Below are 24,967 nucleotides of genomic sequence, written 5' to 3'. Positions count from 1 at the left end.
TCAAAATTAAAAAAATATGTGGTAGGTCAGATGGTGGTAAGTGCGATAGAGAAGAATACATCAGGGAGGAGAGAGAGTGTTTTCCAAGGTGAGAGGTGGTGTCAATTTAAATAAGGTGGCCAGAAGAGGCTTCTTTGAGATGCTGGCATTTGAGCAAAGACCTGAAGATGTGTTTTTTGGAGAAGAAAAAAACTTTGACCCAAAACTCAATTAAAAAACAGGCTTTGAAACATAGGCACCATTTTAAAAGTATATTTCAAAGACAAATTATGTTTTTAATTAAGCAAGATATTTAGAAGAAGCACAATGCTAGACAGGCTTTCTTTGGCGCTGTGGGCTTCCATTTGTGATCTGTATTCTGTTTCCCTGTAGGATGTCCCAGTGGTATGAGCTTCAGCAGCTTGACTCCAAATTCCTGGAGCAGGTTCACCAGCTCTATGACGACAGTTTTCCCATGGAAATCAGACAGTATCTGGCACAGTGGCTAGAAAAGCAAGACTGGTAAGGAAAACTCACTTGACAGAAGAAGGAGTTTTTCTACACTTTTAAAATAACTTGTTGATTAAGTGGCTTGGAACTACGTTGACTGGAAGATGAATCTCATCAGTAGCCATTGGGATTACCTGTTTCAGAAAAGAGTGTTGCCTTGAAAAATGGCATGTGTCTCTAGAAAGCTAAATGCATTAGTCATTAATTTTATGTATTTGTCGATTTAATTATACATCCTTCTAAATGCTTTGCACAAGTTAGATAATGCTGACACCAATTATTTCCAAGTTAGGATCCAGGTTATAGAAAGAAGTAAGTTAAAAGTAATAATTAAAGCCAAGTTTTGGTAGAACACTGATTAGAAGTATGAAGAAAGTAAAAAAAAAATTAAGGAAATATCTCTTAAAACTGGTATATGTTCTATTTTACAATTTATTGTTTGCTCATTGCAAATATTTCAAATGTTTTGAAAGTATTTGACGTAGAAAGTGAAGGCCCCTGTTGATTTTTTGCCTCCAGAGATAATCGCCATTAACAGTTCGGTGCACAGTCTTGGAATGCTAGAATTTTTTTTTTTTTTTTTTTTTTTTTTTGCCGTACGCGGGCCTCTCACTGTTGTGGCCTCTCCCGTTGCGGAGCACAGGCTCCGGACGCGCAGGCTCAGCGGCCATGGCTCACGGGCCCAGCTGCTCCGCGGCATGTGGGATTCTCCCGGACCGGGGCACGAACCCGCATCCCCTGCATTGGCAGGCGGACTCTCAACCACTGCGCCACCAGGGAAGCCCGAATTTTTCATGCTAATTGTATATAATAAAAATATTGTACAAACTGCTGCTAATAGCAATGGCAGTTTCAAAAGAAGGAAATAAAACCCAAGAAAACACTTTAAATTATTTTTAGTCATTTCAACATGGAAAGCAGTGTTTATTTTGTCGTTTTAAAGTAGTATCTAAACGAAATTTTGTATCTCCTAGGGAGCATGCCGCCAATGATGTTTCATTTGCTACCATCCGTTTTCACGACCTCCTGTCGCAGCTGGATGATCAATACAGTCGCTTTTCTTTGGAGAATAATTTTTTGTTGCAGCATAACATAAGGAAAAGCAAGCGTAATCTTCAGGTATGACATGGTTTTTGCGTTTAAGTTGAAATGTTTCCATGTTTATGTAAGAATTTTTTTCATTCAGCAAATACTATTGAGCACACACTCATTGGTATTTAGAAAAGTACAGACACTATAAATAAACTACCGTTATGTAGCTAATATTTTATAGCAGAAGTAAAATATCAATTCATTTTGTAAACACATAAGGAGTATTCAGGCTGAAGGGTATCACTTAGACGTAAGTAATTCTGAGAGAAATTCAATGCTATGATCTTGTCTTATTAAAAGCTGTTGATTTTTTTTTTTTTTTTTTTTTTTTGCGGTATGCGGGCCTCTTACTGTTGTGGCCTCTCCCGTTGCGGAGCACAGGCTCCGGACGCGCAGGCTCAGCGGCCATGGCTCATGGGCCCAGCCGCTCCGCGGCATGTGGGGTCTTCCCGGACCGGGGCACGAACCTGTGTCCCCTGCATCGGCAGGCGGACTCTCAACCACTGCGCCACCAGGGAAGCCCCGTTGATATTTAAATTGAAGAAAAAGTGTTTTAAGAGCAGTGAGCTGTAGTAACATGTTAAAGCTCAAAGGAGCTTTAGTGGTGAGTCCAGTCTAAGTGCTTGGTATACAGATGAAGAGTAAGTCCAGAAAGTGTTGAAAGTTTTGACGTCTCTAAGGCTCTGTAGTGAGATGGTGAATTGGAGCTGACTCCACCTTGCCATGCTTCTGCTGAAGTTGCCCTCCCTTGAAAGAAAAAGTCAAAGAGAGTTGCACGCAGGAGAGAGTATGCTGCAGAGTTTTGGGAGTTCTTCATAAGTACTCCCAGCATCCCTTAAGCCTGGCTACCATTTTTATTTCGGTATTAATGGAACTTTTCTGTTTTAATGGAGGTAAGTGCTGTCATTTTCTTGTTTTATTCCTCACAACCAAACTGTTCAACTTAGGTAATTAGAAGCTTTTTTTCCCCCTCTGTGAATGTGTATATGGTTTTATAATACCAGTGAGTGGGAAAGCCAGATTAACTTTACAGAAATTTGCTCTCCTACAGATTTTGCTTGATAATACCTGTTATAAAGAGGCATGATTGCCGGTATTTTGCAAACTAGCCTTGACAAGAAAACAAAAACTGAGAAGAATATCTTTGGTCTAATTCAAACCAGAGACCAACAGATAAATTAATTGAGGAATATCATGGATAATTTTTGTATCATTTGCATTATCTCAGGATGCTAACAAGATAATTGGGCCCAAGAACAATAAAATTAAAGTATTATGAAATACTTGTGTTTTTTTTTTTTCTGTACGCGGGCCTCTCACTGTTGTGGCCTCTCCCGTTGCGGAGCACAGTCTCCAGACCCACAGGCTCAGCGGCCATTGCTCACGGGCCCAGCCACTCCACGGCATGTGGGATCTTCCCGGACCGGGGCACGAACCCGTGTCCCCTGCATCGGCAGGTGGACTCTCAACCACTGCGCCACCAGGGAAGCCCCACTTGTTTTTTTAATCAAGAAATAATTTAGGTACCTGCGCTTAATTGGACAGTTAAAGCAGCTTTTGTCATAGTTCTTAAAAAGAATATTTTGATTTTATCAAAAATAGCATGTCAATCCCAATCACCCAGTTCATCCATCACACCACCATCCCCACCCCCCCGCAGCTTTCCCCCCCTTGGTGTCCATACGTTTGTTCTCTACATCTGTGTCTCAACTTCTGCCCTGCAAACCGGTTCATCTGTACCATTTTTCTGGGTTCCACATGCATGCGTTAATATACGATATTTGTTTTTCTCTTTCTGACTTACTTCACTCTGTATGACAGTCTCTAGATTCATCCACGTCTCTACAAATGACCCAATTTCGTTTCTTTTTCTGGCTGAGTGTTCCATTGTATATGTGTACCACATCTTCTTTATCCATTCGTCTGTCGATGGGCATTTAGGTTGCTTCCATGACCTGGCTATTGTAAATAGTGCTGCAATGAACATTGGGGTGCATGTGTCTTTTTGTAATATGGTTTTCTCTGGGTATATGCCCAGTAGTGGGATTGCTGGATCATATGGTAATTCTATTTTTAGTTTTTTAAGGAACCCACATACTGTTCTCCATAGTGACTGTATCAATTTATATTCCCATCAACAGTGCAAGAGGGTTCCCTTTTCTCTACACCCTCTGTTGTTTGTAGATTTTCTGATGATGCCCATTCTAACTGGTATGAGGTAATACCTCATTGTAGTTTTGATTTGCATTTCTCTAATAATTAGTGATGTTGAGCAGCTTTTCATGTGTTTCTTGGCCATCTGTATGTCTTCTTTGGAGAAATGTCTATTTAGGTCTTCTGCCCATTTCTGGATTGGCTTGTTTATTTCTTTAATATTGAGCTGCGTGAGCTGTTTATATATTTTGGAGATTAATCCTTTGTCCATTGATTCGTTTGCAAGTATTTTCTCCCATTCTGAGGGTTGTCTTTTCGTCTTATTTATGGTTTCCTTTGCTGTGCAATAGCTTTTAAGTTTCATTAGGTCCCATTTGTTTATTTTTGTTTTTATTTCCATTACTCTAGGAGGTGAATCAAAAAAGATCTTGCTGTGATTTATGTCAAAGAGTGTTCTTCCTATGTTTTCCTAAGAGTTTTATAGTGTCCAGTCTTACATTTAGGTCTCGAATCCATTTTGAGTTTATTTTTGTGTATTGTGTTAGGGAGGGTTCTAATTTCATTCTTTTACATGTAACTGTCCAGTTTTCCCAACACCACTTATTGAAGAGACTGTCTTTTCTCCATTGTATATCCTTGCCTCCTTTGTCATAGATTAGTTGACCATAGGTGTGTGGGTTTATCTCTGGGCTTTCTGTCCTGTTCTATTGATCTATATTTCTGTTTTTGTGCCAGTACCATATTATCTTCATTACTGTAGCTTTGTAGTATAGTCTGAAGTCAGGGAGTCTGATTCCTCCAGCTCCGCTTTTTTCCCTCAAGACTGCTTTAGCTATTCGGGGTCTTTTGTGTCTCCATACAAATTTTAAGATTTTTTGTTCTAGTTCTGTAAAATATGCCATTGGTAATTTGATAGGGATTGCATTGTATCTGTAGATTGCTTTGGGTAGTAGAGTCATTTTCACAATATTCTTCCAATCCAAGAACATGGAATATCTTTCCATCTGTTTGTATCATCTTTAATTTCTTTCATCAGTATCTTATAGTTTTCTGCATACAGGTCTTTTGTCTCCTTAGGTAGGTATATTCCTAGGTATTTTATTCATTTTGCTGCAGTGGTAAATGGGAGTGTTTCCTTAATTTCTCCTTCAGATTTTTCATCATTAGTGTATAGGAATGCAAGAGATTTCTGTGCATTAATTTTGTATCCTGCAACTTTACCAAATTAATTGAATTAACTCTAGTAGTTTTCTGGTGGCATCTTTACGATTCTTTATGTATAGTATCATGTCATCTGCAAACAGTGACAATGTTACTTCTTCTTTTCCAATTTCTATTCCTTTTATTTCTTTTTCTTCTCTGATTGCTGTGGCTAGGGCTTCCAAAACTATGTTGAATAATAGTGGTGAGAGTGGACCTCCTTGTCTTGTTCCTGATCTTAGAGGAAATGCTTTCAGTTTTTCACCATTGAGAATGATGTTTGCTGTGTGTTTGTCATATATGGCCTTTATTATGTTGAGGTCGGTTCCCTCTATGCCTACTTTCTGGAGAGTTTTTTTTTTTGTTTTTTGTTTTTTTGCAGTACGTGGGCCTCTCACTGCTGTGGCCTCTCCCGTTGCGGAGCACATGCCCCGGATGTGCAGGCTCAGCGGCCATGTCTCACGGGCCCAGCCGCTCCATGGCATGTGGGATCTTCCCGGACTGGGGCACGAACCCGTGTCCCCTGCATCGGCAGGCGGACTCTCAACCACTGCGCCACCAGGGAAGCCCTGGAGAGTTTTTTATCATAAATCGGTGTTGAATTTTGTCAAAAGCTTTTTCTGCATCTATTGAGATGATCATATGTTTTTTATTCTTCAGTTTGTTAATATGGTGTATCACACTGATTGATTTGCATATATTTAAAAATCCTTACATCCCTGGGATAAATCCCACTTGATCATGGTGTATGATCCTTTTACTGTGCTGTTGGATTCTGTTTGCTAGTATTTTGTTGAGGATTTTTGCATCTGTATTCATCAGTGATATTGGTCTGTAATTTTCTTTTTGTAGTATCTTTGTCTGGTTTTGGTATCAGGGTGATGGTGGCCTCATAGAATGAGTTTGGGAGTGTTCCTTCCTCTGCAGTTTTTTGGAAGAGTTTGAGAAGGATGGGTTTAGCTCTTGTCTAAATGTTTGATGGAATTCATCTGTGAAGCCATCTGGTCCTGGACTTTTGTTTGTTGGAAGATCTTTAATCACAGTTTCAACTTCATTACTTGTGATTGGTCTGTTCATATTTTCTATTTCTTCTTGGTTCAGTCTTGGAAGGTTATACCTTTCTAAGAATTTGTCCATTTCTTGCAGGTTATCCATTTTACTGGCATAGAGTTGCTTGTAGTAGTCTCTTAGGATGGTTTGTATTTCTGAGGTGTCTGTTGTAAGTTCTCATTTTTCATTTCTAATTTTATTGATTTGAGTCCTCTCCCTCTGTTTCTTGATGAGTCTGGCTAATGGTTTATCAGTTTTGTTTATCTTCTCAAAGAACCAGCTTTTAGTTTTATTGATCTTTGCTATTGTTTTCTTTGTTTCTATTTCATTTATTTTTGCTCTGATCTTAATGATTTCTTTCCTTCTGCTAACTTTGGGTTTTGTTTTTTCTTCTTTCTCTAGTTCCTTTAGGTGTAAGGTTAGATTGTTTATTTGAGATGTTTGTTGTTCCTGAGGTAGGCTTGTATAGCTATAAACTTACCTCTTAGAACTGCTTTTGCTGCATCCCATAGGTTTTGGATTGTCATGTTTTCATTGTCATTTGTCTCTAAGTATTTTTTGATTTCCTCTTAGATTTCTTCAGTGATCTCTTGGTTATATAGTAACATACTGTTTAGCCTCCATGTGTTTGTATTTTTTACATTTTTTTCACTGTAATTCATTTCTAATCTCATAACGTTGTGGTCAGAAAAGATGCTTGATATGATTTCAGTTTTCTTAAATTTAGTGAGGCTTGATTTGTGACCCAAGATGTAATCTATCCTGGAGAATGTTCCATGCACACTTGAGAACAAACTGTAATCTGCGGTTTTGGGATGGAATGTCCTATAAATATCAATTAAATCTATCTGGTGTGTTGTGTTATTTAAAGTTTCTGTTTCCTTATTTATTTTCATTTTGGATGATCTGTCCATTGGTGTAAGTGACATGTTAAAATCCCCCACTATTATTGTGTTACTGTTGATTTCCTCTTTTATAGCTGTTAGCAGTTGCCTTATGTATTGAGGTGCTCCTATGTTGGGTGCATATATATTTATAATTGTTATATCTTCTTCTTGGATTGATCCTTTGATCATTTTGTAGTGTCCTTCCTTGTCTCTTGTAACATTCTTTATTTTAATGTCTATTTTATCTGATATGAGTATTGCTACTCCAGCTTTCTTTTGATTTCCATTTGCATGGAATATCTTTTTCCATCCCCTCACTTTCAGTCTGTATGTGTCCTTAGGTCTGAAGTGGGTCTCTTGTAGACAGCATATATATGGGTCTTGTTTTTGTATCCATCCAGCGAGCCTGTGTCTTTTGGTTGGAGCATTTAATCCATTCACATTTAAGGTAATTATCGATATGTATGTTCCTATGACCATTTTATGAATTGTTTTGAGTTTGTTTTGGTAGGTCCTTTTCTTCTGTTGTATCCCACTTAGAGAAGTTCCTTTAGCATTTGTTGTAGAGCTGGTTTGGTGGTGCTGAATTCTCTTAGCTTTTGTTTCTCTGTAAAGCTTTTGATTTCTCCATCGAATCTGAATGAGATCCCTGCTGGGTAGAGTAATCTTGGTTGTAGGTTCTTCCCTTTCATCACTTTACGTATATCATGCCACTCCCTTCTGGCTTGTAGAGTTTCTGCTGAGAAATCAGCTGTTAACCTTATCGGAGTTCCCTTGTATGTTATTTGTTGTTTTTCCCTTGCTGCTTTCAATAATTTTTCTTTGTCTTTAATTTTTGCCAACTTGATTACTATGTGTCTCAGCATGTTTCTCCTTGGGTTTGTCCTGTATGGGACTCTCTGTGCTTCCTGGACTTGGATGGCTATTTCCTTTCCCATGTTAGGGAAGTTTTTGGCTATAATCTCTTCAAATGTTTTCTCTGGTCCTTTCTCTCTCTCTTCTCCTTCTGGGACCCCTATAATGCAAATATTGTTGCATTTAATGTTGTCCCAGAGGTCTCTTAGGCTGTCTTCATTTCTTTTCATTCTTTTTTCTTTATTCTGTTCTGCAGCAGTGAATTCCACCGTTCTGTCTTCCAGGTCACTTATGCGTTCTTCTGCCTCAGTTATTCTGCTATTGATTCCTTCTGGTGTAGTTTTCATTTCAGTTATTGTATTGTTCCTTTCTGTTTGTTTGTTCTTTAATTCTTCTAGATCTTTGGTAAACATTTCTTGCATCTTCTCAATCTTTGCCTCCATTCTTTTTCTGAGGTCCTGGATCATCTTCACTATCATTATTCTGAATTCTTTTTCTGGAAGGTTGCCTATCTCCACTTCATTTAGTTGTTTTTCTGGGGTTTTATCTTGTTCCTTCATCTGGTACATAGCTCTCTGCCTTTTCATCTTGTCTGTCTTTCTGTGAATGTGGTTTTTGTTCCACAGGCTGCAGAATTGTAGTTCTTCTTGCTTCTGCTGTCTGCCCTCTGGTGGATGAGGCTATCTAAGAGGCTTGTGTAAGTTTCCTGATGGGAGGGACTGGTGGTGGGCAGAGCTGACTAGGGTGAGGTTTCTTAATGGATATGAACAAACTCATTTCAATGTATAATACACAATGGTTTAAACATTCTGAAATTTAATTTATTTTTATTCTAACAACCCATTTTCTAGGATAGTTTTCAGGAAGACCCAATACAGATGTCTATGATCATCTGTAACTGTCTGAAGGAGGAAAGAAAGATCTTGGAAAATGCCCAGAGATTCAATCAGGTACTTTTTTCCTAATTGAACACAAAGGATAATAAAGAAATAAAAACGCATTCATTCATCCAACAAGTACTACTGAGGCCCTGTTTCAGGGCAATGGTGACTAGCCCTCTGATTTTTTAGCCCCAAGAAGTGGGGGAAAACAGATGTAGAGATTTTGAAAGGACCCCAATCTAATGGAAGTCATCCTAGTGAGGGAGGGAGACAAACACAAAAACAAAATCTTTTCAGATAGTGATTGTTGCTATGAAGATAGTAAAGCAGGATACTGTGTGGACAGTAGTGGAGTGTCAGGTTGTTTCTTTAGATCAGGGTCAGGGACACCTCTGGGGTGCTGGGGCAGGAAAGGAAGCAGAAGACAGTGGGCTCTTGCAGCAGACTGAAGGAGCGGAGGGGAAGTGCCTGAGGTAGAGGTGTAGTCAGTGGAGGTGGGAAGAAGTGGACAGATTCCGTTATGTTCTGGATGTGGTACCAGTGGGGCTTATACTGAAGGATCAGATGTGAGAGTGAGAAAGAGCCAAGAGTAGAGGGTGAGTCTGATTTGTGACTTGCGTTTCTTAGAGATACTGTTTACTGAGCTGGGGAAGACAGGGAAGGGACAGGAGTAGGGCTTTTGCAGGGCACAATAGGTTTTGGAGAAGAATGGGTTGATGGGAAAATCAGCAGCTTTGTTTTCAATAGGACCGAGATACCTATTAGATATCTGAGACAACCAAACAGTGAATGAGTCAGAGTTATACTAGTACCAAGGCTTTTTTATCATGACTTTACTAATCCTAATACAGACCGTCCTGGTGATTAGGGTTCAGCAGTTTTTTGAAGTTGCCATGGCATTGATTCATGCCTTTCATTGATGGGGTGGTGGGAGCTACCCAGCAGGCAGACGGTTGTGAAACCGCTACGGTATGAGTTACTCTGGCTGAGACCATTCCAGTATGACAGGGAAAAGGCCAGAGTACTCAGTGGAATGCGTCCTATGTGCATTTCTCTAACGAATAGCTAACAAAGTGTGCTGTGAGATTGGAAGGTGGGAGGTGGAGAGAGAATTTAAGTAGTGGCACTGAATGCCATTTTTCGTGCACTTTCTGAGCATTTGCCCCAGTCCTTGTGAATCTGCTGCTTCCCTGGGCATTTAGTTCCTGTCTCCCTGTCACGCTGAAAGCACCTTGCTGCACTGAGCACTTAAAGATACATATTATTTGTTCTAAACTCAGACTGGCTAGTTCATCCTGGACCCAGCCTAGTGAGCAAAGTGTCTGTCAGGAGGAAAAGCCGGCTGCATTGTCTCCTCTGAGAGGGGTGTGCCTTCTTCAGTATGGCATGCCCCTGGGAGACTTTCAGCAGGAAATTTTGACTATCCTGTGGGATTTTCATCTTACCAGCATTATGCAAGGGGCTGCTCCTGTATCTCAGATAGGCTTGGGAGGACAGTCAAGAGCAGAGATGGGCAGAAGAGTGAACTGTCCACCTTGCTACCTAAGCATTTCTCTCCTCATTTGGCCCAGAGTCAGCACTGGGAGGCACAGGAGGTGATTTCTGCTCTCCCATATCAGCCCCATCTCCTGCGGGTGCTTTGGTCTCAAAGGCATGTCAGCTTTTGACCTCCTTTTAAAAATGTGAAGTTCCTGGGGAGAGGTTCACTTTAAGCCTCTCAGAGGACACCTGACTTATCGGTGAACCCCTGGAACGAGGTTAGTGGACTGCCCAGCTGCGAGCAAGAGAAAGAAGACCTTCCTGGGATTTGAGGGAAGGTCCTGGATGTCTGGGGGTATCGAAAAGATGCTGAAAAGGATGACAAAATCGAACACTCATCCCTGATTTTTAAAAATTCAATAAACTAGGAGTTGATGGATACCTCCTTAACCTATTAAAATATACATCTCCTGCTTCTAAAGCAGTATCTTACTTCACGGACAAAACATCAGTAAGTCAGAACCACGGCAAGGATGTCCACTGTTTCCACTGCTGCTTAGCATTGTATTAGTGGTATTGCAGTTGACAAGAGGAAGCCATTAGAAGCATAAGAATTAAAAACGACATCATAAATATATCGGCTTTCCCTCAGTTAATTCATAATTTTAATGTGATCCCGATAAAAATAACAAATTGTTTTCTGGCTGTCAAGGATGAAGACTAACTGTACCCACTGCATCTGGGATGGTATTCATTATTATTTTATAGGAGCAGATATTCATTGAAGTCCTTAATGGCAGTACTGTTCAATTTTTTAATGTTTTTTAAAAATTAATTTTTATTTAAATATAGTTGATTTACAATGTGTTAGTTTCAAGTGTTCAAGTGTACAGCAAAGTGATTCAGTTATGTACACACACACACACACACACACACATACACATACTTTTTTAGATTCTTCTCCATTATAGGTTATTACAAGGTATTGAGTATAATTCCCTGTGTTATACATTTAGGTACTTGTTTGTTATCTGTTTTAAATATAGTTATATATGTTAATCCCATACTCCTAATTTACCCCTCCCCCGACCTTTCCCCTCTGGTAACCATAAATTTGCTTTCTATGTCTGTGAGTCTATTTCTGTTTTGTAAATAAGCTCATTTGCATCATTGTTTTAGATTCTACATACAAGCGATATCATATGATATTTGTCTTTCTCTGTACTGTTCAATTTTGATATAACTCTGCATTATCTGGAATCTTGTCAAAATGGGGTTTCTGATTCAGTAATCAGATTAGGACCTGAAATTCTGCATTTCCAACAAGCTCCCGGGTGGTAAGATGCTGCTTGTCTGGGGACCACACTGTGAATTGCATGGCTTTGAGACAAATGAGTACAGGGCTAATAAGAATAATGTTGTCTACGGAATTTGAGAAACTAAAATAACTTCCTGTGTGGTCCCATGCAACTGTATGAACTAATGGAAAATTCCAGAAATACTATTTATTTTAGGCATGAACTGAGCCTGGTCTTTCTGTAGGCTTGTTAACAGTTCGCCAGTATTTTCCGGGGCCTTGGGAACTGAGCTTTTCTTGTGCACGCTCATGTGGGAGGCCTGCAGGAGGTTTTGGAAGGTCCGGGAGTTAGGCGGGGCACGGGGTAGACTTGACTTTGGAGCATAACCAGCAGGTAAATAGGACAGAGGAACTAATGGCTGTTAACTGTGTACCTTCCATTACAGGCTCAGGCAGGGAATATTCAGACCACTGTAATGTTAGACAAACAGCAGGAGCTTGACAGCAGAGTCAGAAATGTGAAGGACAAAGTTATGGTGAGTATTTAGTAAATGTATACATCTTCTGTGTAACTTTTTGTAGAGGAAAAAAGGTTTCAATTGCTCTAGTGTAAGCATTGTGACTGATTTCAGGCTTTTAAGTAGTTGAGAAGAAAAGTTTCGCTCAAGTTCGAAACCCTAAGTAAACAAATTGGTGAAACCAATGAGCAGATAGACATTTTTGGCCCCTGTTACAACTTGCAAACATTGAGCTTATCTTTTCCTTCCTTGCAAGATTGTGCAGTAACTGTTGACTTTGCCCTATCACCCAGTAAACTAGTTGTTGCTGCTCTAAATAGCCCTTTATGTCTGTACCTTTCAAATGGGGGTGTGTCTGGGGTTACATAGAGTCCTAGGATAAACATGGTCTTCCTCAAGCACCTGTTTTATTCTAAGACTTGGAAGGGGAACAAAAACATCTCGAACAAGGAAATTCTGATGTATTTCTGATTAGAATAAAATATCCACAATAACTTTAAGATAAAACTTCCCAGACATTTCTGGAGGTGGTGCCCTTGGTGGTATGTGTTCACTCCCTTCCACTGTGGGTGCTGTTTGGGGGAAAGGGTGAGGAGTCCAGCCTTGCCCTGGGCCCGTATCTGTGGAAACGGCCTTTCTGCTGAGGGGCCGGCTCTCCTGTGGGCCTCTGGGTCACACCAGCGCGGCCTTGACTTTGTGCTTCAGACGGCATGTTGCCAGACTCCAGGTCTACTTCATTAAAGTAGACATCAAGTGGCCCAGTCCAGAAATAGCTATATATTTTCTTTCATAAAAAGGTTATTATATACTAGCTAAGGAGATATAAATTATTTCATACGTGTGATTAGAATTTTGCAAGTCTAATCCATCTTTGAGGGAGTAGGATTGCATCCATGGTTTTCTGGGTCCTATAGTACCAGTAATCTGTCTCCTAAAGTCTTTGTCCTAAGTATGGTGGAAAACTTGTTTCTGTTTTTACTTGTAGTGTATAGAGCATGAAATCAAGACCCTAGAAGATTTACAGGATGAATATGACTTTAAATGTAAAACCTTGCAGAACAGAGGTAAGAGTTAACATTTAAAGCAGTGTCCATTGCCTGTAATTTTTTCTACCTACACTAGATAACAAAGGCAGATACTCCTTCATATTTACCAAACATTTTAAGACTCTGAATTGCTAGTCTTGTCTTCTTGGTGACCCAGGCCAGGGTTTTTCAGCCTCAGTACTATTGACATTTTGGGGCCGATAACTGTTTGGGGGGTTGTCCTGTGCATTGTAGGATGTTTAGCAGCATCCCTGGCTTCTGCCCACCAGGTGGCAGTAGAACTATCCCCAGTGGTGGTCCAGGGTGGTGACAACCAAAACATTGCCAAGTGATCCCTGGGGGGCAAAATCGCCCCCAGTTAATACATACTGGTTACGTGCTATTCACTCTACTTACGGTGCCTAGCCCACTGATGGACATAGACGGATATGTGTGTGGAGTTCCCCTGCCCTAATAACTGAAGTTCCTCCAAATATTCCAGCTCCATGTGTATACTCCACAGGGGAAGTTCAGCATTTTTCACATGTTTTAAAGCAGTTTCGCTCGGATTTTGTTGTTGCTCGTTTTTAATGATGACAGGACGTCCACTGAAAATAATCCAGAAGTGTGCATTGTGTAGAACAAGCAGGGTGCTGCTGGAACCCTAGCAATCATTTGGAGGATACCATGGTAGAATGGAGAGATTATTAGTAAGAATTTGAATAAAAGTATGAGAGAAAGAAACCTCAGTCACAATTTCCTAATTGTCTGCTTCTCTTTAAAGCCACAGAGATGCTTTGTATCAATTATTTTTTAACTGAGGTTGTGAATTTTGTCACTTATATTCATTTAGGTAATATTCTGACAGTGCCTTAAGAACCAGACAGTACTGTTTCCCGTTTATGTGAGTCACTGTAAACAAGGACTTTGTTTCAGTGTATCCGGTTTTTGTACTTAGGCCATTTTTACCGTTTTGTTCAACAATGATTGAAGAAAAACCAAGCTTTGACGTATCGCTAGATAGCGTTTGGATCGTATTTTTCCTAAATGGATGTAAATCTTGGCTTCAGTTGGTTTTGTCTTCTTTTATATTTATATTTATCTGCTGTCTCTCCCAATTCACAGAACATGAAACCAATGGTGTGGCAAAGAATGATCAGAAACAGGAACAGATGTTACTCCAGAAGATGTATTTAATGCTTGACAATAAGAGAAAGGTAGTGATTCACTTTCCAGAATAATGTGTCGCTTTTGTCACAGACTGTAAATAATGGACTTGAAGTTTGGAATAGAGGCAAAATTATTTTTATAACCATTTCACTTAGAGCAACCCAGTTGAGATGAAAGAATAAAATTCAGTGATTAAAGATGAGTTTATTTTGCTTTGTCTCTTTCTCTCCCTTTAGGAAGTAGTTCACAAAATAATAGAGTTGTTGAATGCCACCGAACTTACCCAGAAAGCCCTGATTAATGATGAACTTGTGGAATGGAAGCGGAGACAGCAGAGTGCCTGTATCGGGGGACCCCCCAATGCTTGCCTTGATCAGCTGCAGAACTGGTAAGATTCTCCGAAGCAGAACATTGGCAGCTGACTGGCTAACCATATAAACTCGTAAAGTGCACGTTCCAGCTGTGTTAGTTGAATGGACTCTGTCAAACCTTTGGTTTAGAGTTTGATGTAGTCCAACTGCTTCTTGGCCTGGAAACACTTGAAAAGCACAGTGTTAATCACACCTGTGGCCACGTTCAGCCACATCCTGCATGGTTTGGAGGACTCCTCTCCCTGCTGTATGTGTACCGTGGGACATGTCATTTGTGCCAACACACCAGTGACATGGTCATCACACAACACAGTTAACAACTTGAGTCCCAAGGTTTTAAAAACAAAAGGGCATTTTACAGGCTTACGTGAAATAATAGTTTGTGGGCCATACATTTCAGTCATCCGTCTAGTAAATACTTATGAAATGCTGTATGCCAGGCACTGGGCTAGGACCTGGGACACAAGGTGAATGATTCTTGGTCGTTGCCAGTAAGGAGCTCTCAGTGTGGAGGCGGGAGATGGGCGTGGTAATAACTGTTCAGTGAAAGGTTGCCAGGGCTCCAACGGAGACCATCCAGAGTTCATGGAGGATGAAGGAAGGAGTCACCAGGAAAGATTAATGAGACAAAGTGGTCTTGCACGGATTCGAGAGTGAATAGGAAAACTTCATGTAGACCAGGAAGGAGAAGAGTGTGGATGGGGCAGAGGGGAGGGGAGGCTGGCATGAGCTGGGGCCCGCAGTTCTCATGTTGGATGGCTAGAGAGTCGGGTGCCAGAGAGGGAAGGAAGAAAGTGGAGCTGGCAAGAGGCTGGAGCCTGGTCACGGAGGTTCCCATACTGTGCTGGGAACTCCGGGATTTTACCCAGTGGATACTGGTGAGCCGGGCAAGCCTTTTATTTAAGTGGAGGTTCATTTCTCTGATTTTTTATTTAGGTCACTCTGGCTGAAGCCTGAGGATAGAATAGAGACAGAAAGGCCAGTTGGTGTGCTCTGAGTTTATTAGCGTAGTCCAGGGGAGGGCTGACAGAACTGAGCAGAGGGGATGGAAGCAGTAGAATCAGTGGGTAGGAGCGGGGGGTGGCCTGGAACAGTTCTGAAGGGCCCAAGGACCAGAGACCTCATGAGATTACTTTCTGGATTGCTGTTTTTAAAAATTCACAATAGTCAGCCATTTATTTTTATTCTGTGAGTTGCCATTCCATATCCCAGTTTTTTGTGGATAGGAATGGAGCTCCCCAGCCCAGTGTGTCCCCGTGAGCCTTGTGAGATGCTGACCTCCGAGCCCCCCAGGTGCCCAGCGAGGCCCCCCGCTGTCTGGGGCCCCCATGGTCACCTTAGGCCACAAGGAGCCTCCTGCAGAGATGTGAATACCCCTCAGTACCCCCAGCTGTGTGGTACAAGGATTGTTGGCATTTTCCTGTGTGTCGTGGCCTGAACAAGGTTGGGAATCACCGGGTTAGAATCCCTCTGGAACTCACCCACCCACCGTTACCCTGCCTCTCATTTCATGGCCATGGGCTGTGCTCCTGGTGCTTCGAACTGGATTCAAGGAATGGAAACACCGAGTGAAGGAGATGTTTTTCACTGGGGAATAGAGGTTCTTCTGTCATTCCTCCAGGCCAGTAAAATGAACTTCCACAGCCTGACGCGGCTCGGAGGCTGCATCGCCTTTGGTGGTTTCCTGTCAGGACGGAGGAACCTGAAAGCAGTCACTAGGTTTTCTCCTTAGTTTATGCATATATTTTGAGTGTCTAGGTTGCGCACATTGCCTTCTCCTTTCAGTTCAGTGACACAGTCACCTCTGTTCCCTCGTCTCCTCCTAACCCGGCCTGCATCCCCTCTTGGCCTTGCTTCCTCAGCGTCCAGGCTGCTCTCTTGCTCCTCTGCACAGTGTCACTGCCCTGATCTGCAGGGGCCCCTCACTACTCCACACGTCACTGCCTACAGCATCTGCCTTGTTGTGTCCCCTGCCTCTGTCCCCCCTGCACCTTTGCCCTGTCCCTTTAGGTCCCAGTTATCTCACAGCTCAGTTGAAGTCACAGATTCCCTAGCAGCCTCCACCCCTACCCATCTCTCCTTAGGGCCATCTCAGTGGGATGCAGTTTTTTAATCTGGGCTGTAATCGTTCATGCATATTAGTTTTTTCACACAAATCAGGTTTGTTCTGTTTCTCCCTGCACTTCAGAGCTGGGCAGATAACGTCGTGTGTTGTCTGTAAAAAGTACTTGTTGGTTTCCGTGATTCTGTTTAATCCAGGCTGCTTTCTGATGGAGACCCCTGTGGCTTGTACCTTCCCAGGTTCACCATAGTGGCGGAGAGTCTGCAGCAGGTTCGTCAGCAGCTTAAAAAGCTTGAGGAGTTGGAACAGAAATACACCTATGAACATGACCCTATCACAAAAAACAAACAAGCGTTATGGGACCGCACCTTCAGCCTCTTCCAGCAGCTCATTCAGAGGTAACTTGAGGGAGATGTTTTTGCACTTTTTGCAATTATTTTACCCAGAGGAAAATTTTTCTGGTAATTCAGATAATTTAGAAGGGTTTAATAGGTTATGTAAAATTTTTTATGGCTTCCCCGAATCAGGTCTTCCCGAATTCCTTGCTTATGTCGTTGGCCTGTCATTCTTGTGACCGTTTAGACGGGTTACCAGTCTCCTTCCCCGTGGCCAGTCTGTGACGAGACCTGTCTAGTCAACCTGATGATATTTGTCCTCTCTTTCCTATTCCATGGTCTCATCACATTTCAAGCTCTCAAATCCTCTCTATTGAACTGTTGCGTGGTAGCCTCCCAAATGGTCCCTCCCAAGCCCCTTCCTCCCTGTCCCTGTGACCCTGTGCTCTCCCAGAGCACAGTTCAATCAGGTTTTTTGCCACCTGCTGATCTCAGGGGAGCCCCGCATCCGGTCACTCAAGCCGCACCTGCACAGCCTGGCCCTCACTAGCCACTCCAGAATTAGCTTCTATACATGCCCCATTTCCAGGCAGACTTGACTTTGTGCCTACCGTGGATATTTGCTTCTCCGTTCCTCTCCCAACAGTATTTTCTCTGCCTCAGAGCTTTCTTCTCTTGTACCTCATTTCGAAACTGCATCCTGAACGTTTCACCTTATATCTCATCATGAAATCTTCCCAGAGTTCCCGGGCAGATGTTGTCTCCCTTCCGGATCTGCATAGTTCATTCTTTATTTTTCTCCCGTTCTGGATTTTATTATATCATTGTCTGTGTATTTCTGTTTTCTTTGTTGTAAATTGAAAGGTCCTAGTAGACAGAGATGTGCCTTTGTCATCTTCTTCCCCCACCAGGGCCTTACATAGTACTTTGCCCATGGGTAGGTGTTTCAGATATGCTTAGCAGGTAAACAAATGGCACTAAGTAGAATTCATATTGCAAATTTTTTTTTTTTTGCGGTACGCGGGCCTCTCACTGTTGTGGCCTCTCCCGTTGCGGAGCACAGGCTCTGGACGCGCAGGCTCAGCGGCCATGGCTCACGGGCCCAGCCGCTCCACGGCATGTGGGATCTTCCTGGACTGGGGCACGAACCCGTGTCCCCTGCATCGGCAGGCGGACTCTCAACCACTGTGCCACCAGGGAAGCCCCATATTGCAATTTTTTAAATGCTAATGTAATAAAAATGTCTTTGGTTCCCTGTGGCTAATGTCCAAACAGGAATGCCTAGATGTTGGATTTTGAAATAATCGAGGACATTTACTTGGGTTTTAGAATGCAAATTTCATTTTTTTTTTAAATTAAATTTAATGTTTGGAAATGTTTATTAGATAATAAATATTACTAAACAATTTTAAAATCAATTTTCCAAAGGATGTTAAAATGTCAGTCTCAAATTATGGTGGTAAGCAATATGGTACATGGTTCACTTTCAACTGTAGTAAAATTTATTTTTATCTTGTTTTTATTTTTTTATTTTTGGCCACGCCACGAGGCCTGTGGAATCTTAGCTCCCTGACCAGGGATTGAACCCATGCCCCCTGCAGTGGAAGCACGGAGTCCTAACCACTGGACCACCAGGGGCTTCCCTATTTTTATTTTTAAATTGAGATGTTATTGACATATAACCTTGTATTAGTTTCAGATGTACAACATAATGATTTGGTATTTGTATATATTGTGAAATGATCACCACACTAAGTCTAATTAGCAAATTTGATTCTTAAATTTGTAAATGAACAGAATCCCATTCAGAATTTTCATTGTTGAAGAGTATCACAGTTCACTGCAGTTACTATGATTTTGTTGAGTGCAATAGATTTGGGGATTTCTTTACTGACTAGAAAACCTCACTTTATTCATCCAATTTGTTAGAATCTTTCAAACTTTTTTTTGGCTTGTGCCCTCTAACCCCCTCTCCTCTTTAGGGAAAATAACCTTTTACTGCCTCAGCATTAATGGAAATGCTAATTTACCCTTTGCTGGGAATTTACAGCTCATTTGTGGTGGAAAGACAGCCCTGCATGCCAACTCATCCTCAGAGGCCATTGGTCCTGAAGACTGGAGTACAGTTCACTGTGAAGTTGAGGTAATAAAGAAAAGACCCCGCACCTCCTATCACAAAGTTTGCACCCCAGCTTCCTTTCACAACACTGTTATATATGGTGCTTTAGAGGAAGTAATTTTGCAGTAGGCATTTTAATATGAATTCTTATTTAGAATATCTAAGAGTCTTGTCTTTTCTATTCAGACTAGAAATAGAAGAGATATGTGTGTATACACACACACACACACACACACACACACCTGATTTTTTTCCAGTTATAGATGTAATGAATGTTTACTGTAAATAGGAATTCAAAATTGCAGAACTGCATATAGTAGAGAGTAGAAGTTCCCAGCAGCCTCATCCCCTCTTGAGCATAAACTCATAACCTGAGCTTTACATTCCCCCCAAAATGTATGCAGTGTGTGTGAATGTGGACTTATTACAGGTACATTTTTCTGCTGAGTGTGTTCATAGCTTTCCTCAGATTTCTCAAAGTTGTATGTGATCTAAATATCTGTAGACCACCATGGTAAACAGCCTGGTGTCAGTCCTCCCAGAATTTTGCCCATGTCTACATAAATATATAAATAAATACATTGTACTTATACATATTTTTTTCATGCATAGACACACAAATATATGTGACATACAGTGTTTCATTTTTAGAAACGAGGGTTCTGCTGTCTGTTTTTTGGCAGCCTGTTTTTCTCCTTCATAATAAGTTATGGAAGTGTTTCCATGTTAGAACGTACAGCTTTTACAGCTTTACTTTCTTCCGTTGCACGGCTGAATTCATTTAGCTCTTCCTCCGCTGGTGAGCAGCTGGACTCAGAAGAGCTGCACTTGCCGTCAGAGTTGGCCCTCGTCCTTTTTTCCAGGGTGCTGCTGAGTTAGGTCCACAGGTGCTTGCCTGTTGGCTGCCAGTGAACAGCACCACGCTTTAGCACCCGTGAGGTCCCAGAACTCACAGCTGGCAGGAGGAGAAATCTAATCCCATCATCTGCTTCACTAAAGGGAGCCAACCAGTGAGGGGCTTCTTCCCCAGCTCTCCAGCTCGTCAGAGCAGAGCACACCTGTGTGTCAGCCCACAGCTCCTTCCATCTTTCCACACTGCCCTGGGGTGATTATAGATGTAAGCTTCACTTTCCTGATTTTGGGTGATAGTTTTTATTTTCTCCCAGCAGAATAAGCATTAGATACAAGTTTTAGTAAAGGGCAAATACACTTTAAAAACATTCAAGTAGACATACACGGATGTCAGTTCCATTGTTTGTAATAACCAAAAACTGCATGAGGTGGGTGGGGGTTATTGAAATGTTCATCAATAGGGAATTGGCATGATAAATAAATGGTAACAGATAATTTTTAAACGTAATTATGACTTTTTTCTTTTCAGATTGTTGGTGAAATTGCAAGAGCTGAATTATAACTTGAAAGTCAAAGTCTTATTTGATAAGTAAGATATCTTTAATATTATCTAAGATACACGTACTGTTGAAATTGCTGGTTTTGTTAACTAAACATAGACTTTTGCACTGGGGCTGTTTGTAAGTGATCCCAGCACATTTAAATTGATAGCTCCTGTTCTGGATGTTGGGAGCATCCCCTAGAGCTGGTATCAACGTGCTTGTGCCTTTTTAGACTATAAGTGAACAAAAGAATGAGTGTATTTTATGCATATGAGCTTGTAATGATCAAGTCTCCAAGCAGCTATCACCCCTCCTCCTAGGCCAGCCCTAGAGGAAGGGCCCTTGATCAAACTCCAGGCCACCATGATTCTGCAGCCAGTGTGGACTTGTTTCCGGAGTGAAGCTGACAGCATTTTGGGGGGCCGGTGTGGAGCCTGCTGGCCTCACACTTGTCTCTTCTGGGCAGTAAGAACCCAGGAATGGGCAGCATCTCTCATGGGGTCTAAATGGAGCAGACCCATCCTGTTTTGTCCTTAGTCGCTGGACCTGAACTATGAGTGACCTAAGCACTTACATTAAGGAACAAGATGGCTTAGCCCCTGCCATCCCCCCTTGATATATTTAATGCTTTTGTTGGTGTGTGTAACATTCTGGTTTACCAAGTTTCAAAACCATTTATGATAATCCAAGTCATTTTCCTCTGGCTTTTTGTCTCTTTCCATTCCTGTAACTATAGCCTTCTTTGTAGCATAGTCTGTGCCTTTGCTTTTCTCCCATCATCTTTGGTTTCTCTGTGTATCAGTTAGCTTTTGCTGCATAAAAACCCCAAAATTTAGTGGCTTAAACTCTAAAACTTATTAATTTCTCTTATGCTGTGGGCTGTGTGTGGTCCTTCTGGTCTGGGCTGGCTTGGTTGTTGCTGGGCGGTCTAGCATGGCCTTGTATGTGTCTGTCTCTGCTGGGATAACTGGGCCCTTCTCTGTTGGGCCCTCAAAGAGGTCAGCCTGGGCTTTCTCATATGGCAGCGGTGTTCCAAGTGGATCAGAGCAGCAGCGTGCTGGGCCTGTTAGGCTAGGCTTGGAACTTGTACGACACCACTCCCGTCCATTGTGTGGGGAAAAGCAAGTCAAAGTCCCCTGAGATTCAAGGGACAGGGAAATACATTCTGCCTCTTGAAAAGAAAAGCTGCAGAGGTTTTGTGGCCACTACAGTTTACCACACTCTGCTTAACTCAGTCTCTCTTTCAGTTTTTTCTTGCTCTTTTGTCTTTTCTGTCTGTTCCAGTTCTGAGTTTTCTTCTTAGCTTTGACAAGGTAGCTTTGTATCACACTATTCCTTTTATTGTGAATTTTCTTTTTTTGCACAAAATGTGGGTATATTTAATGCTACTGAACTGCATGCTTAAAATACTTAAAATAATAAATTTTCTGTTATGTATATTTTACCACAATTTAAAAAACTGAGATGCCACACTGGAGAAACTCAAGTTGAAGGACATTCCTAAAACACCTGAGCACTGATACTCAAAACTGTCAAAAACCCCAAAGACAAGGAACGTGTGAGAACGTGCTACAGACCAGAGGAGGCTAGGGTGATATGATGACACATGTCACGTGGGGTCCTGGCTGGAGTCCTGGGGCAGGAAAAAGACGCTGGGGGGAAGTGATGAAGTCCAGGTGAAGTGTCGAGTTAGCTAATTGTCATATGCCAAGGCTGGCTTCTTGGTCATTAGAAATATTCCGTGGTTATGAAGTGTAAGTTCTTTTTTTTTTTTTTCCAGATGGGAAAATTGGTCACTGTTACAACTGACGGTGATTCTCATTCACAAAAGCATTGAACTTCTAGTTGAGACAGGAAAGGAAGCTAACTCATTTAACTATGAGTGCGCTAATGATCTCTAACCTTCGCCTACGCCTGACAGATACATTATTTGTCCAGAACATGACGGCGTTATCGCTACATTTATATAAGATACAGGTCTCTCAAGATTTTAACCTCAGATTTAAAACTTAAACTTGGTAGTTTTCCCAAATAATTGACCATTCAAGTACTTCTCTGAAAGCGTTAAAAATAACAGAGAACAAAAATAAGGATCGAGCTGTCACCTTGGAAGTTCCTCTGAGTTGTGTAGCCACAGAGCAACGCTCTCTGCTCAGTCCCCAGTGCTTAGCTCGGTGCCTCGGAAAGGCACCGACTGAGTAACTGCTCAACAAATAGCCATAACTCAGGCTTACGTTTACTGAGGGTGTGCTCTGTGCTCTCTTTACCCGGTAACAAGTTTCCTTCTCCCAGTGTCCTGTACGGTTGGTGCTAATAGCATGACGTACAGTGGAGAAAGGTGAGGCCCAGACAGTTTATTTGCCCGAGGTCACTCAGCAAAACTTGGCATTGCTGGTGCGGGTTGATTGAGGGACTGTGTGAGTGAATGAAAGGGCTGAACAGCCCCATTATTTGTTATTGATCTTATACTTTTATATTTTTGTTAAAACTTATCTCAAGTTTTAAATACACATATGTGATCATATATATATATATATTTTTTTTTTTTTTTGCAGAGATGTGAATGAGAGAAATACAGTAAAAGGGTACGTGAAGTACTTTGCGCTATATTTTACGATCGCTTTGTTTGTTTATGTGTTGGTTTAACAGTTCCCAGCCTTTTAAGTATTTGTACCCTGTATTGTCTAGGTTTCGAAAGTTCAACATTTTGGGCACTCACACGAAGGTGATGAACATGGAGGAGTCCACCAATGGAAGTCTGGCGGCAGAATTCCGACACCTGGTAGGGAGATCAGTTTACCCCTTTTCTGTTGTGTCTGGTTTATTAGGACTTGATTTGTGATTGAGTGGCACTTGGTGCCCTGTGTGATGGGCAGGGCACCCCCTAGCAGAAGGCTTCCTAGAATTCATGGCCGGTGGCTTCAGCAGCACTTGGGGAATCTTGATCCCCCCTCCTTATCCCAGGACTGTCCACTCTGTTTCCTGCCAGTCTTCCTCTCAGAGATACCTTCTTTGGGGGGTAGTGGTCTCAGTCAAATATTCCATAAACCAGTGTGCACATAAGCTATCTGTACATGATTCCTCCAGGACCTCAGTGATTACCCATTCTAGATTCTTGGAATTTTCCCAGAGGTCATTATTGCCCCATATCCTGACCGTTCCTTCTCCCCCTCCAAGCGTGGCAGGCCCCAGGAGTCTCTCTTTGGCCCCTTCTTCGCCACCTCCCTCCTGGGGTCTTGCCCACAACCACTGTCTCGAGCACTTTGTCTCCAGAGGAGTAGGGCCCGGGCACCGGGCAGTGGAAATCAGCAGAGGGGTTTAAGTGGGTGGTGCCTTCTCTCCTCTCTCCCTGAAAATCGGGGCTGCCAGTTGTTCTGTAGGGGCGTTGGTGCTGAGCCCTGCGCAATTCCTGGGCTGGAGCCTGCAGGGAGGTTCAAAGCATCCTTTTTTTATTGGCAACCATTTCATGAACCTGCAAACTCATAGTTGGGAAGCTAGACCTCGTGTGAGAGCCTCGGTCCAACCCAGGAGTCTGAGGGTGTCCGGAGCTGCTCTGGGGGCTCCAGGTTACTCCCTTAGAACCTGCGTGATCGAAGTCCTTTTGAGGGCAGTCTTAGAGGCCTGAGTCACAGGCCTGGGAGACTCTGCGGAGGGAAAGGCAAGAGAAGCTGTGCCCTGAGCCCAGGGAGCATGCGACAGCTAATGAAGGTGATGGGGGATGGTTCGGGAAAAGCTAGCCTGGGGGAGGGAGCAGGGTGCTGTTCCCTGGGATCTTCTCAACCCTGTGGTGTTCGCAGGCTGTCAGAATGATGGGAAAAGGCACTCTCCCTCATGAACCCACACAAGGGTCACTTCACCTCCTGTTCTGCCTTCTGAAAATAATTTCACTTCCTTCATTCTTTCTAAGTCCCCACTTTGCTTTGATTTGTAGATGAAAATAGCAACTTTGATGATTATGGTACTGTTTACTAAGATTTTTTTTTTTTTGTAGCAACTGAAAGAACAGAAAAACGCCGGTGCCAGAACCAACGAGGTGAGTCTTTCTCTCTTGTGATTGGTCTCTAACTAGCAGGTCTGTCCAATGAGGTTGGCTCCGTGGCCCTGGGGGCCAGGGACACCTCACAGAGGGGTGAGAAGCAGGAAGACCCAGCAGGGAAGGGCAGTGGACAAGCTTTGGGACATGGTGTATCTGTCATAACGGTGAAACCACTCTGTGCTTGTGCTTTATGGTTGTCAAGTGATTTTGCACATGAATTTATGGGACCCTCAACAGACAGCCCAGCAGAGTAGGTACGGTGGGCTACTGTGTTACTCACATTTCGCAGGTAAAGAAGTTGGACCACAGGAAGTTTGCAGGATTTAGCTAAGGGTGCACAGGGAGTTACTGTCAGAGCTAGAACTAGAGGCCAGCTTCATTGACTGCCCTGCCAAAAATGATGTGGGCCGAGAGGGTTTTCCTGCCACGTGTCCCCTACCCAGTGCGCTGTGTTTGTGATGCCTTCAGATATGAAGTATGGGCAGAGGACAGAATGCCTGGAGTTGCTTTGGTTTGGACCGCTCGTCGTCCTTTGTGCCTGCGTGGCACGCAT

At 42.3% G+C, this 24,967-nt stretch overlaps 1 protein-coding gene across 3 annotated transcripts in view; it reads left to right on the top strand.

The window, feature by feature from the left end:
* Nucleotides 1-24,967, top strand: part of STAT1 (signal transducer and activator of transcription 1) — a 42,551-nt gene that overhangs the window by 2,855 nt on the left and 14,729 nt on the right. For all 3 annotated transcript variants that reach the window (XM_082841856.1, XM_082841854.1, XM_082841855.1), the window contains exons 3-15: nt 373-501; nt 1,464-1,608; nt 8,579-8,677; nt 11,831-11,920; nt 12,888-12,966; nt 14,053-14,144; nt 14,334-14,485; nt 16,770-16,928; nt 18,916-19,008; nt 20,366-20,425; nt 22,934-22,963; nt 23,067-23,160; nt 24,370-24,411. In XM_082841856.1, the coding sequence (XP_082697982.1) occupies nt 374-501; nt 1,464-1,608; nt 8,579-8,677; nt 11,831-11,920; nt 12,888-12,966; nt 14,053-14,144; nt 14,334-14,485; nt 16,770-16,928; nt 18,916-19,008; nt 20,366-20,425; nt 22,934-22,963; nt 23,067-23,160; nt 24,370-24,411 (1,263 nt within the window). In that variant the 5' untranslated portion in view covers nt 373. The remainder of the gene's footprint in view (nt 1-372; nt 502-1,463; nt 1,609-8,578; nt 8,678-11,830; nt 11,921-12,887; nt 12,967-14,052; nt 14,145-14,333; nt 14,486-16,769; nt 16,929-18,915; nt 19,009-20,365; nt 20,426-22,933; nt 22,964-23,066; nt 23,161-24,369; nt 24,412-24,967) is intronic.

This window comes from Leucopleurus acutus, assembly GCF_964270905.1.
Source record: "Leucopleurus acutus genome assembly, chromosome: 6".
NCBI classification, from domain to species: domain Eukaryota; kingdom Metazoa; phylum Chordata; class Mammalia; order Artiodactyla; family Delphinidae; genus Leucopleurus; species Leucopleurus acutus.
Note: the sequence above shows the minus strand (reverse complement) of the source record. Positions and strands in the feature narration are given on the sequence as shown.